This window comes from Chenopodium quinoa, unplaced genomic scaffold (assembly GCF_001683475.1).
Source record: "Chenopodium quinoa cultivar QQ74 unplaced genomic scaffold, ASM168347v1, whole genome shotgun sequence".
Classification (NCBI taxonomy): Eukaryota; Viridiplantae; Streptophyta; class Magnoliopsida; order Caryophyllales; family Amaranthaceae; genus Chenopodium; species Chenopodium quinoa.
In genome coordinates, this window is record NW_018742589.1 from 335,626 (window position 1) to 350,799 (window position 15,174).

General features: G+C 32.0%; 2 protein-coding genes across 2 annotated transcripts; one reads left to right on the forward strand and one right to left on the reverse strand.

Annotated features, from left to right (window-relative positions):
• Positions 1-8,071: 8,071 nt before the first annotated feature.
• Positions 8,072-9,374, reverse strand: LOC110721059 (uncharacterized mitochondrial protein AtMg00810-like). The gene is made up of 2 exons (XM_021900176.1): positions 9,290-9,374; positions 8,072-9,057 (listed from the first exon to the last, which is right to left on the reverse strand). Exons 1-2 carry the CDS (start codon positions 9,372-9,374, stop codon positions 8,072-8,074), a joined length of 1,071 nt encoding a protein of 356 aa, XP_021755868.1.
• A 2,674-nt stretch (positions 9,375-12,048) lies between these two features.
• Positions 12,049-13,230, forward strand: LOC110721081 (protein GLUTAMINE DUMPER 4-like). Its single transcript, XM_021900201.1, has one exon. The coding sequence runs from the start codon at positions 12,190-12,192 to the stop codon at positions 12,673-12,675; it is 486 nt and encodes a 161-aa protein (XP_021755893.1). The 5' UTR covers positions 12,049-12,189; the 3' UTR covers positions 12,676-13,230.
• The last annotated feature ends 1,944 nt before the right edge of the window (positions 13,231-15,174 follow it).

The window sequence follows — 15,174 nt, forward strand, 5'->3', positions numbered from 1 at the left end:
GAACAAAATACTTATGGGGTACGGTGCACCAGGGTGTATATAACAAATTCCACAAGCTCGATGATTGCAATTCTAAATCATATGATTGATTGAATTGTGTGTTTGGTGCGTAAATACTTTAGATTTTTTGTTAGTTACTAGTATCCGTTTTCTAATAATATGTCTAATATCGATCTCCTCCTTTAAGGGTCTGTTCATGTTTACTGAGTTTAACTGAACTAAACTCAATTGATTGGAGCTGAACTAATTTGAATGTTTTATGAGAGAAAGGAACTAGGAACTGAACTGAACTGAATATTTTATGGGAGAAGGAATTTAGGAACTGAACTGATTGGAGCTAAACTGAACTGAACTGAACTGAACTGGACTGAAATTAAGCTGAAGTGAGCCTTTATAAAAATATCTTAGTAAATAATGGAACAATGCCAACAATAGCTAAATTATTGACATGTCTAATTGTTAGTTATATTATCAAATATGGACGGAAATCCTACATAATCGAATATAATAAGGAGTTATTAAAAAAAATACTGAAAATAAAAGACAAAATACTCCTCTGAGCGGTGAAAAACAGGAAATTTCCCATTAAATTGTGAATTAGTGTGTGCAAAACCAATTTAACAATCCAGCAAACTTACCAACAAAACTATAGTGGTGAGCTATTATTGGAGAATTTGAGATGTTGGTTGCTTAAATATTTGGGGCCATAGTCCACAAGAAGCACTTGCAAGTTGCTAATTTGTACTACCAACTTAGTACGATAGATAATGCGGAATGTGCATCACAACATTCCATGATTGGCTACTTTATATCATCTTATTGCTGTAGCTAGTTCATTCTCTTAAGCATGTGCAATAATGTTTAATGGGTTTAGTAACTTGAATGTGTACCTTAAAAAAAAAAAAAAAAAAAAAAAAACCTTGTATCTGTGATTCAAATAATATTAAAATAATTTCATCCAGTCGATAGAAAAACCTTTATCTGAATAGTAAAAATTAGTGAAATTCAACTAAGTAGTTGACGATAAATCATAACTATTACTTTTTCACATCTTGTGGGCAGATTATTACTTCTTAAGTAAATACAAAAATCACCGTCACTAACTAGTTGGCGAATGGCGATAAATCATTCTTTACAATGTTAATACAAGTGTTTTATACTGTAATTTTAAATTCTATTATCCCTTTTTAAAACTAAATCATGCTTTGCAAATAATAGAAAATCGGCACGAGGTAAAATATATTCTCCACTACCATCACTTCTCATGTCAAGAATGTAAGCCATTAACGAAGTAAATTTTGGGTGCACAATATATTTTAATTGTACGATAAATGTGCCATGATTAGCCAAACATATTCTCATCTTATAAATATCTTACAACTTCTTGTCTACCTACTTCGATTCATAATTTCATATCCTACATTCCTACGTATTAATATGGCATATATGTTCCTTTATTTTGTACTGCTTGGGGAAAAATAATGATAGAATTGTCCTTAAATTATTTATTAAATTAAGAAAAGTTGCATACTTTTGTATTTGTATTGATTAATTTTATAAAAGTCATTTTTGTATAGATATTTCTATAATATATTATGTATTTTGTAGTAATTTAATAGAAATAATGATAGGACTGTTGACACTGAGTTTGCTTTTACACTAGTTATCCACTACATAGTTGAGGTTATATTGTTGGTCCCTCAAATCCTCTATAATGTTGTTGAGATTATATTAGTATGGACTAAGCTAAGGGATAGTTGAACTCAAATGGATTGCACTACCATACATTCCATTAATATGCTATATTGAGAACAAAAGCAAGGGAGGTGAAAATTATCAATAAAGGAAACCTTGTTATTAACTAGATGACTTTCCGGCTAAAATAACAATATACTTTTAGGGTATTATTTGTGAGATATAAAAAATTTCAAAGTTGCAGATAACCTTGTTGGAGAGACAATTTGACGATCCTTTGTAGTCGTGAGGATGTTTTTATTCAATTAGTGCTTCATACACACAAGTGTACTGTATGAAGGAGAGAAGCGGTGAGTATTTTGCATTAGCTTCATGAAGTATTTATATACAAGCTATGTAACTAACCTAAGCTATAGTCAGCCTTACAAAGCCTATAAACTAGGAGTAGATATGTACTAAGTAGAATAATAAACTAACAGAAGCTAAAAGATATACATCTAAAAGATAAGAATATAATCTAAGAGATAATTACAAGAGTTAACTAGTTTGACTCAATTATCACTATCATACTGTACCATGCGCATGGTACATCTGGATTAAAGCGAATGAACATCGTATGTAGTTATAAAGAGCATCATGAATTTATAAAAGAACATATACTAAAATACAAAGAACAAAGTAATTTATGATAAATGGTATTTAAAAAAGGTAAAATAATAATTACTAATTGAGTTTTACCAAAAATTTAATGTCAAATCATTTCAAAATTACTCCTTATTTAGATATATTCAAGTGTAAAGAGCATACTTAATTTATATACCTTGAAGAACATTGTTTGTAATATAAAGAATATATAGTTAGGACTCAAAAAACATATTGATTAGACTCCAAAACATATTTGATTCCATTTTAAAAAATGATAAAAGAACATTCATCAGAATATGAAGAACATCATCTTCAACCTTTGAAAATATTACCAAATAAAAAAAAAGTGAAAAATACTTTTCTTCAACAACGAATTCGTCAATTACACCTATTCATGGGAATGATAAAATCAACATGGTAATAACATTAAATCACTTCAAAATCCAAAATTTATCATGGCTTATCTCTCTATAAAAACTATATTTCTCTCTGTTAACAAAAAAAATGAAATATATACTAAAAGTAATATAGAATGTAAATAATAAATCAATTTCATAAATCAAGGAATATAAGTAACAAACCAATACCTTAAATCAAGGAGAGAATCGTTTTTTTTTTCACTCGTGTACTTTGTATTTGCACACGATGTTCTTTCTGCGTTTATATAACTCTTGTATTCTAAGTGGGTGTACTATGAGCATGGTACACCCGGGTGTATAATATAAATTTCAGTTTTTCTTTTGTTTTATTTGTATGCATTCGAAAACTTGATAACTTTTTCACCAAAGAAATAATTTCACGACAATCCATTAGATCTAATATCATGGATTCAAAAGTAAGAAATTTCTCCCCCGAAAGGAGGAGATAAACCTTGTCTTTCGAAGGAGGTCGAAAAACCCTTGTCTTTCGAAGGAGATCGGAAACCCTTTCTTTCGAGGGTGAAAAGTTCCTCCCAAAAGGAGGAAGTATTATTATAAAACCTAAAAAAACTTTCCACCGGTTAAAACCGATGAAAGCCCCTTTAAAATTCAACAATGGAGGCTAGGGTTTTGGAGAAGGGAAGGAGGTAAGAGGAGAGGTTTTTTATATTGTAAACATTTAGTTAAGTTAGTATTGTACTTAATAGACCTTGAAATTTGATTGGTGGGTCAAGCTTTTCCTACCTATCCACTTATATATGTCTCTTTATTTGAAATAGGTATAAGAATTTAATTATGTGAATCTTAGAGGATTCTCAGGTATTGTAAATACTTTTTATTATTATTATAATCCTTTTTTGATTTTATTTTATTTTATTCTATATTCAAAAGAAGAATAAATTCCTGAAGAAAGAAACAAAATAAATAAATTGATTTGGGGAGTACTAAATGCAGGCATAATTTTACCTAAATGCAGAATAAATTATTTTTAACAAAAAAAATTATATTCCATATTTGCCCTTGTTTTAATTTAACCCCTTACACTTTTTTTAAGGATTAAAATTAAATCCTTAACACTCCTAACTATATAATCATCCCTACCGTTTAATTTACAACCATATTCTAACGTATTCAACCTTTTATCCTATTAAATATTCAATGCGTTACAAATTCATGGATAATAATAAAGTGCATTACGACGATTTTTTTGAGATATGAAAATTATGTGCTGTAATTTTTTTTTCTTCGCAAAATCTAAGTTATAGATGAACAATCAAACAAAATAAAATTTCCATCTTAAACGGAACTTTTTATTCATGGGCATGTATCACGGTGCCGGTTGTGTTGTCGGGGCTCAACAGTACCCCCGGCTATGATTTCCGGGGGTCAACAATACCCCCCGGCTACCATTTCCGGGGGTCTCCAGCACCCCCCGACTACGATTTCCGGGGTCTCCAGCACCCCCCGGCTATGATTTCCGGGGGTCTTTAGTACCCCTTGGAAATCATAGTCGGGGTAAAATAGTACCCCTTGGAAATCATAGCCGACTGTGAACGACTTCTTCGTCTCTATGGCTTAGATTGAAATTTTTTGAGGGAAATGATGAAATGAAATGAATAGCAAAAAAAAATGGCGACTGAAATGGTGAATGAAATGGAAAAAAATAGCGAATGAAATGAATCACAAAAGGGAAAATGTAAAAAATAAAAGTCTGGTGAAATGACAAATCAATTTTTTCATTTTGGAAAAGGATATTTCAGTCTTTTATTATTTTCTTATCATTAATTAATTTCCGCATTTAGGTTATTTTGTACTGCATTTAGTACTTGCGATTGTTTTTATATGATTATACATAGCATAATCATTTTTTAGTAGTCTCGACACATGATTAAGTACTTTTGTACCTTTCATTATATTCATAGTATGTCATCATGATGAATTATGATGATGCTTATATATCCATTATTGTATTTGATAATGTTATGTAAATTATTTGAAATTTAATGAGGTTCAACATCAATTAATTATTTTCGTCCAAAAAAAAAACATCAATTAATTATTAAGTTTAATATATTTACAAGAATTTTATAATAATAATAAGTTCTTAATTAAGAAAATAAGTCCAATATTAATGCTTGTATAAAAAGATTTTCATTTAACTATTTAAGATGAATCAATTATTTGAGCCCTATCATCTATCTAATTTAAGCCGCCCTTTGAAAAAGAAGGTCGGATTTGGAAATTTTAATTTTTCTTCCAAGTCCGTACACATGTATGTTGAGATTGAGCAAGTCATTAGAAGTATTAGGAGATTTAGGACTCATTACCTACCTACCACCATAAATTCATATTTAATAAAAAACACTTTATTCCATATTTTATAAATTTCTTACCTATTTGGTACGAGTACATAAATATTGTAGGTAATTTGATTGTGTATGTAATAGCTCCGTTTTTATTTAGTTGACACGTTTTGACTTTAGCACTATTCACAGTTTCACACACTTTCCTTTGACCTTGTTTTGTGCTTTATACGTGATGAAAAATATAGTCTTATTGGGTGTCTTATGTGGATTGGGAAATTTGTAATTGCCTTTGAATTGGTTTAGTGAAAATGATATTTACTGTTCGAAAAAAATTTTTTTTACTGCAATCAAAGTTGTACACTTCATAATTTTTAATTTATTATTCTTTTCTACACCCTATGGCAATTATTTGAAGATTTGGCAAGAGCATTATATAATAATTTATATAGTATAATTAAAAATTGTTTTATTATTCATTCCATATTCACTAATTAATGAACAACATGTAACATGCATGTTAAACCCAAAGTTCACGTAAGCACTAGTGATTAGACTATTAGAAAAACACCAAATCTAATAAGTGACGTACTACCTAATTACTCCTTTAATTATCAAAGATTCACACCCCATTAATCTACAAACTAAAGATACTTTACTTCCATGCAATCAATCAAACGAATACATAATGAGTGCTATAATTACTGGGATTAGTGGATTTTTATCATATATCATTAATAAAAATATCATGGGTTGGATCTTGCTAACAAGCGTCCTCGAGGAATTAGAGCACCAATTATAATAATTTCTAAAGAAGGTATTAGTAGTTTGGAAATTCATGCCAAAATCAAGCGTCAATTGGTGTAAATAATACTTATTTTCTCAATATTTCTACTTTTAATTAGTCATCTTATCCAATGTCCCGGAGGCGTTTGTTAGCTTTTGTCTTTTATTATTAACTCATACAAATATCTTAAACTAAGATCAAATCTCATTTATATCATTACTCTTTAAATTTGAGTGTATGTTAAGTATATACAACTAAGTATTAAATGTGTGTTTGTTTTAAGTTTCTCATATAACCATATCGATCTATAATTGGTGAGTTAGTGAAGTATAACCACAAGTGTCATGTGTCCCGGCCTCTTCCCATTTTCTCTTTATATTTTTTATTTAGTTTACAAATACGACAAAAAATATTAATTTTGACTCACATACGTATTTAATATTTACTTCATATCCCCGAATTAATATAATTTATGTTGTTTGTGAAAATTTTGGTGATACCCTTAATTTTTTTTCTTCCTACCACAATAATAAAATTCTTTTATTTTTTATTTTTTGGAAAAAAAAAAAAATAAACCCCAACATTTGGTCCAAAATTGAATTGTAATACTATACGTATTCAACTAGCTTTACCTTGTATTTATCCTACCTTTCGTCATGGTTATCAACTGAATTATAGAGATTCATGAATTGGTTGACTTCTTGGATACATGAAATTAATTAATTGTCAACTTTCCGATTAGCTAGCATGCTCTTATTTTGCTACGTCCGCTATCAATAAAGTAAATATAAACTTCTAATAATATTTTATATTTATAATACATAAAGCTTGTAATTTTTTTATCATATAAAAGGTTCGGCAGCTTGTTACAAAAACATTAGAATGAATTGTGGAATTCAATTCATCCATTCAATTCAAACCTAAAATGAAGAAAGTTAAATGCTACTATTGATTCAAAAAAGGACCAAATCATGTTATAAAACGAATTTCTTATCCCTCTAAAAGTATTCCATCCCATGAATTTGTAAGCTAGAACTCGCACTAGCTCACTCGTGATCAAAGCATCTTAAATTTCTAAATATGATGACAGTCTTTTATTGAACCTAAAATATGTTGAGTCGTGTCATACTAATATACTATATTATATCCTTCCTCGGTTATGAGTGAGTACCAACTTTAATACTACCTCCGAACCTCCGGTCCAAATTACTCGCAACTTTGGAATATTTTATAACTCACAAATAATACCCCAAAGTTGCGAGTAATTTGAACCGGAGGTAGTAATCTATTTGGACAAAAGAGCATATATATAATATTATATATATGCTATTCAAGAAGTTGAGAATAATAAGTGTTAGGCTCGATACCGTCACCCACTATGTTCCTAATTGGTTGTTGGAATCACCTGAACCAATTCTGCAAGTACTATACCTTATTGAAAAATAGATTTCAAAAAGAGAAGATTATCCAAAGGAAAAAAAAAATACTAAAGGATACTAAAGGTGAACCATTCCTTTACTTTATTAGTTGAGACTGAGATAACATTCATTAATCACATTTTATTATACATATAAACAAAGGCAATTATCCACCAACTACTAAAGAAATTTATAATTTTATCCGAAAAACGCAACACATTAATAATGTAAGCCATATAATAGTAACTAGTACGACGTAGCATCATGATGTTGAGCTAATTTCATCTTTTATAAAGAATTATTATTATTGTATACTCCGTGGTACATTAGTACTCCTACAATTAATTTATATTGTGCAAAGAAATGAAGGGTATGTATCATATCATCTTTTATATGGGCGGATGTCCTACTTAGTAAATATTACAATAACAAGTAAGGAATAATAAATATATTTGCTGTTCAATTTTGTTGAGCATTTTTGGATCAACAATTATATTGCCTCTTGTTGTCAATTTTAGGTAGTTAGGGCCTTGTCGGGGTCACCTGTGGAGCTTACAAATTAAATTACGAGAGTCTCTGAGATATTGAAGTGAATCTTCTAATATTCAAACTAAGTTAGTTGCTAAGTTAGAGAGAATATATTAAATTGAACAAACTCAATTGCTTGATTTCCATTGATACGACCATAGCCAATATATAATACAAGGTTTCCCTAATCTGATAAAATTAGGAAATATCACAAAGATCTCAAAAGATTATATTCTAGGCACAAGATATAGCAACTAAATATTATCATATAATTTCCTAATATATAATATCCTCAATACCCCCTCTCAAGTTGGAGCATGGGGGATTGTAAATGTCCAACTTGGAAAGAAGATGATCAAACTGAGACTTCCCAAGCGCCTTAGTGAAAATGTCTGCAAGTTGCTCCTTAGTGGAAACATAGGAAGGATCAATTAAGCCCTCTGTAATGGCATCACGAACAATGTGACAATCAATCTCAATGTGCTTCGTACGTTCATGAAAAACTGGATTTCGAGCTATATATAAAGCAGATTGATTATCACAAAACAACTTGATCGCCTTAGGGTGTTCAACACCCAAACTCAAAAGCAAGGCCTTCAACCATTTCAACTCATGTGTGGTTGAAGACATGCAACGATACTCAGCCTCCGAAGAGGATGTGGCAACTGTGGGCCGTTTCTTGGTCTTCCAAGAAATAGGTGATTTACCAAGGAACACAAGCCAACCTGTCAACGAACGACGGGTAAGAGGACACGCCGCCCAAACAGAATCACACCATCCCTGCAAAGTCAGGTCACTATCTACACTCAACAAAATACCCTGTCCTGGGGTACCTTTTAAATAACGAACCACCCTGAGAGCTGCTTCCCAATGCTCAATCCGTGGCTTGTGCATAAATTGTGAAAGAATATGAACCGAATATGCCAAATCCGGTCTAGTCACCGAGAGATAAATAAACCGCCCTACCAGTCTACGATAAGACTCGGGATTCTCAAGTAACTCACCACTAGCAAGACTTAGCCTGTGGTTCTGCATCGGGAAACCACTTGGTTTCGCACCTAATAGCCCTGCTTCAGAAACAATATCCAAGGTGTATTTTCGTTGACACAAAAACAAACCTGATTTACTACGAGCAACTTCAATGCCCAAAAAATATTCCAAAGGACCAAGATCCTTCATCTTGAAACAATCACCAAGATAAGCTTTGAACACATTTAATGCAGCGGAATCATTCCCAGAAATAATAAGATCATCAACATAAACTAAGACATTAATCTAAACTTTGCCTTTAGTGTATGTGAAAAGAGAATAATCAGAGTAAGACTGAATAAAACCGTACCCTTTTAGAGCCGTAGTGAGTTTTTCAAACCAACATCTCGGAGCTTGTTTCAACCCATACAAAGACTTTCTCAAACGACACACCAAACTCGAATCCGAGCTCTCAAAACCTGGGGGTTATTTCATGTACACTTCCTCTTCTAGATCACCATGTACGTAGGAAAGCATTATGAACATCCATTTGCTGAATCTCCCAGTTTTTTGAAACTGCTATAGCAAGAAAAGCACGAATAGTAGTCATTTTTGCAACCGGAGCAAAGGTCTCACCATAATCAATGCCTTCTCGTTGATGATTACCAAAAACAACCAAACGAGATTTGAGACGTTCAATATCACCATTAGACAAAAATTTTGTCTTATACACCCATTGTCAACCTAGAGCTTTCTTGCCGGGAGGAAGATGCTCCAATGTCCAAGTCCCATTATCTTCCAATGCCCTTATTTCTTCTTTCATAGAACGTCGCCAACCTTCGGATTTCATCGCTTCTTTAAAGGATTTTGGATCCTTTCCCAAAACAACAGCTGCAAGAAATTTGCGATAATTCACATAAAACATGTCACAATTTATATAGTGTGCTAAAGGGTAAGGCGTACCTGAAGGAGGGATTGAAGACGGACTGGACGGAGACAGACTTTTAGCAAAAACTGAGTGAGTCACATAGTCACGATGACGAACATTGGGAATTTTTTGTCGAAATCCACGACCTATTTGATTATCATTGGAGTCGCTTAAATTATCTAACCCAAGTGAAGTGGGCTGATTTGGAGATGATGAAACGGGCTGCCCAATAGGCCCAACATGCGTTGTGTTGTCAGCATGAGCAATGGGTTGCGTTGGATCAGTGGCAGCGTTGGGCCGCGTATGAGAAGGCCCAGCAACCGATGGGTTTCCAGCGGCCTGAGCAGACTCCAACTCGGGTTGTTGGTTTGGAGACCCATTGGGCGCTGGTGATGATGGGCCTGTCGCTGGGTCTGGACTTGGGCCTAGTTGGACGACCTGGTCTCCAACATTTAATTCCTCCTCAAAATTAATGTCAGAAAAATCCTCATGAATTTGTTGAGCCTCATACTCACTATGTGAAATGTTCACAGCTTCAGGATTTTCAAAAGGGAAAACCTCTTCAATAAATTTGACATCCCTTGAAACAAAAAATTCTTTTGTAGTCAAATCAAATAACCTCCATCCCTTTTTACCAAACAGATATCCTACAAACACACACTTTCTACTGCGGCTAGCAAATTTGTCTCCATTTGTCTTTTGATTATGAGCAAAACACAAACATCCAAAAATACGAAGAGCATCAAATAAGGGTGGTTTATTGAACAAAATTTCAAATGGAGTTTTATTTTGTAACAAAGGAGTAGGTGTACGATTAATTAGGTGAGCAGCGGCAAGGACACATTCCCCCCAAAAATAAATAGGGAAATTAGCTTGAAACCTCAAAGCTCTCCCAACTTCAAGAATGTGTTTATGTTTTCTCTTAACCCTCCCATTATTAGTACACATACGACTTATATTTGAGATAAAATATAGGCTAAAAAATACATTAAACCCATATAAACACACTACATTAATTAATCAATAAAGAGTACTCGTACGAATTACAAAGTTAATGTAAAACCATGCTATACATGTTGACATAAAATTACAGGTAGGTAAAAAAAAAAAAAAAAAAAAAAGCCAGTAGTAAAATGTACGTACAATTCCGTAGTACACAATAAAGAGTGAAAAGAGCAAGGAACCAACAAGAGAAAGAGAAAGAAAAAGCAGTTATCCATTTCTGAATGCCTCGATGATGCGTATAAAACAAATACTATTCAGTACACAACTCCTCTTTTGTGAAACTTGACGTGGCATTTTTTACATCTTTTCTTCTTTATTTATTCAATAATCCTAAATTATGAGTAGCTTGTAACATGTTTAAATAATTAAGATATGAAGAATCTATATAGTAAAATTTGAAATAATGTTGATCTCTAATACATGTGTAAGTGTAACCCCATCAGCCCATGCATCTACTGTACAATTAAGTGATTGACTAAAGAAGTCTAGATTTCAAAAAAACAAAAAAATTACTACTTCCGTTACAGGTTATGTACAACGATTAGACATTTTTCCTCTCTGTTTTATGTCAAATCGTTGCACATTACTTGTAACGGAGATAGTACTTCATTTTTTTACATCATACTCTAAAGGGTAATTAAGGAGAAAATGTCTTCGTATCTCAACCCTTATGATTTTTAGTAATTTTCATTTATCACCAATTAATTTTCTACAATCCAATAAATCCTACAATATATAATTTTTGTATTGATTCATCCCTTAGCTTCCCTCAATGCAAATCCTAAAAACAAATTTAAAGGAGGAACAACATTCTTAGCTCCAAACATAAGATTTCCTTACATGACAAATGTACATAGTAATAGAAGTCCGGCTTGTCTAACGTTATTAATTGTTTTCAACGGCTTCGCCAAGCTATCAATTTAAAAGGAAAAAAATATATAGAGAAGGGAGTAAATACGGGATTGATAAACTTTAAAAGAAAATTTTAAAATTTGGATTAATTAAGTATAAAAAAATTCTGCTTTCAAAAAAAAAAAAAAAAAAAAAAAAAAACTCATTTTATTGGATTGTTAGAATATTTTTATTTCTGTAATCCACTCATATAATTTTATTACTTACCATTAGTTTCATCACACTCCACACACATTTATTATCACCTACCAAAAGAGAGATGCGTGAGGTCAATACATCATTATCGATATGTCAATCAACGAACAATCCCATATAATTTAACCACTAAAAAAAATCTAATAGCTTTTCCCTAGATATGTACATACTCTTAAGCAAGTCTCCTAACCCAAAAAAACATATTTTATAAGAGACACTAACAATAACATAACATAAAATGAAAAGATGACACCACTTCCATTAATCACGAAAAACACCCCTTATTATTTTCCTCTCTTTTATTTTTCTCTATAAATAACAACTTTTACTCACTAATCACCTCTCAACCAACTCTCATTTTTTTTTCTCTCTCTAAAACATAAAAATGAGGGCAAGGGTTACAATAGTACATCTAGGAGGTTCATTTGGACCACAACAACACACACCACCACTACAACACCACCACCATGTAACACCGCCCGCGGCCGGGTGGAAGTCCCCGGTGCCATACCTATTCGGAGGCCTAGCCGCCATGCTCGGGTTAATCGCCTTTGCATTGCTTATCCTCGCTTGTTCGTATTGGAAACTCTCCGGCTACCTTGACGCCGGCGAGGATTCCGGCGAGTTCGCCGGAGACGAGAAACTCAAGGAAAATAATGTTACCATGACGGCGATTCCGAGTAGTGTATTGGTGATCATGGCGGGGGAGGCGAAACCTACGTTCTTGGCCATGCCGGCGAGTAGTAAGGCTTCTTCGTTAGCGAGTTGTAGTAGCGGAGGAACAAATGGTAGTGGTAGCGAAAGCGATGGCGGTGGCGGGGAAGAGAAAGTGGGCGGTGAAGAAGAGAAAAGTAGAGAAAGGACAACCTGAGTATGTTGGTGGAAGGTATAGTGAAGGGTGTATGTTGTGGTGGGTCAATATTTGTCAATTATTGTTATTGCTCAGGTATGTCATGGGATATATTAAGGTTGGACCCCATGCATAAATTAAATTACCCCCCAAAAAAAAAAAAACTTTTTGGAGGAGAAAAAAAAAAGAGAGAAAATCAAGAAAAAGAAATTATATGGTGGTATTAGTAAAGGCAATTAGGTTTGGAATGAGAGGATTAGGTACATAAGTACAAAGGTTTATAGGTAGGTAACTCTTTTTTTTTTTTTTTTGGTTATTTTTTCGACTGGAATTAAGAGTTATGTAACAGGTTAATCAGATGGAGGGAGTTTTTTCTTTTCGTTTTAGTTGCTGATGATAGAGATAGATAGCGATTAGATTTGATCATTTATTAAAGTATTTTAGGAACATAGGTAACTTTTTCGGTTTTGTGTTGTTAAAGTGGTTGCAAATTGCTAATTGCTATATAGAGGTTGAAGTGAAAAAGAGAGATTTCATGAAATTGTGCAAAAGTTAAGCATGCTTTGTTCGTTTTTCTTTTAATGTCTGCCGGATATTACGATCAGTTGGGTTGGTTACGAAATGAGACAAATTTTGTTGAAACTAAAAAATCATAATAACTTTTATGTGTTTAGATTTAGAATAAATGTGAATGATGTACAATAGTAATAGATGGAATGGTAAGATCCTTATGACACACATGAAAATAATTACAAGTAATCAAAGAGAAGAAACTCAAAAAAAAATTTAGATAAAAATAGGAAAATGCTATATATAAGAAGCTTATAAAAAAAATCTTTAATTTGGAAAAATAGTTTAGTCTTAAAATTAAATTTATATCAACTTAGAAAATTATTTTTAATTCTTGCACAAGTAATAAAAAATAAAATGAGGAAGATTGTTGTTGTTAAGGCGTTGAAAGTTCCAATGTTTTCTGCGGCGAGCCGAGACTGCCTTGCACTTCACTTGTTGCGTATTCTCATCACCGGGTATCAAGTATCCGCCACCCTAGAGATGTGAGCCTACCTTAAATAATGTATTTACATTCTCTACCAACAAAATACGAACTATTATTTTTCTACTTAAAAACAAGTACAATTAAAATTTAAAAATAAAATTGTACACTAAGGCCTGATTTACATTTATTGAATTGAATTAAACTAAACTGATTGAAGTTGAATAGAGCTGAAATGAATATTTTATGAGAGAAGGAAATTAGGAGCTGAACTGAACTGATTGGAGTTGATCTGAAATAATTGAAGCTAAATTGAACTGAACTGAAATTAAGTTGAAATGAACATGCCCTAATTATATACACATTGCGATGAAATGAACATGCCCTAATTTCCTTCAACTTAATGAATATTTTATGAGAGAAGGAAATTAGGAGCTGAACTGAACTGATTGGAGCTGATCTGAAATAATTGAAGCTAAATTGAACTGAAGTGAAATTAAGTTGAAATGAACATGCCCTAATTATATATATAACTGAACTATTGTACTTTGTAGTTGATATCTTATTATTTTGTCTTTTAGCATATACAAGTTTTGCGTTGTGTCCATTTTACAGTCATACACTGTACTGCTGAAGGCACATCGATCTGCACTCGTGCGGAAAATGTATAATTAGGGGTCGTAATATACAACTTGAGTGTGGGATAGAAATTAGATGATATTGCAATAGCTTTGAGTCAATCAATTTTCTCAACTCATAAAGTTAAGAAGCATTCCATGAAATCATACCCAATTCGATATAAACTATAGTTTGTTACATTAACTTGTTAGCTTAATTTGTCTTATATGTCGAATAAGTATAATTGCTTTAAGAATTTTCCCCTAATTGATCAACCAACAAATAAAAATATGACTTACTATAAAGTATTAAATTATTACATTTACAGAAAGGCCCATATATAATGAAGTTAGTTAGATTAGCAGGTAATTAATCACTATCTTCCAATTGTTCCTATCCCTAATATGAGTAACAATCCATTAAATTAAATTAAGGCCTAATAATGTTATCAAAATACAATCATTGGCTAAAGGACGTTTATAGTGCTTTTATATGTCATCCCACTAATTAAACAAATCAACAAAAAACTAACGACTAATATTAGTATATATACAAAGAAAGGTGATTTTTCCAACTTTACCTTATCTTTTTTAGCATTTTGTCATAAACAACACTAGGATATTCTACTTTAATTAATTCATCATTCAACTTGCATGACTGATTTTTTCTAGCTTTAATTTTAGTAATAGATATTTTTCTTTAAAAAGTAAATTATTTCATATGTAGTTCATAAGGATATACTACTAGTACTTTGCAATTTGTTTATGTCAATTTCAAGAGTAATACTTGTACGTCCTCGCTATAAAATGTACTTTTTCTTCAATTCAATGTTAACATTATCTATTAATGCTCCAGAAGTTATTGAGTACATTAAACTTGAACTTGATATCAAATGTGGTAATAAGCAT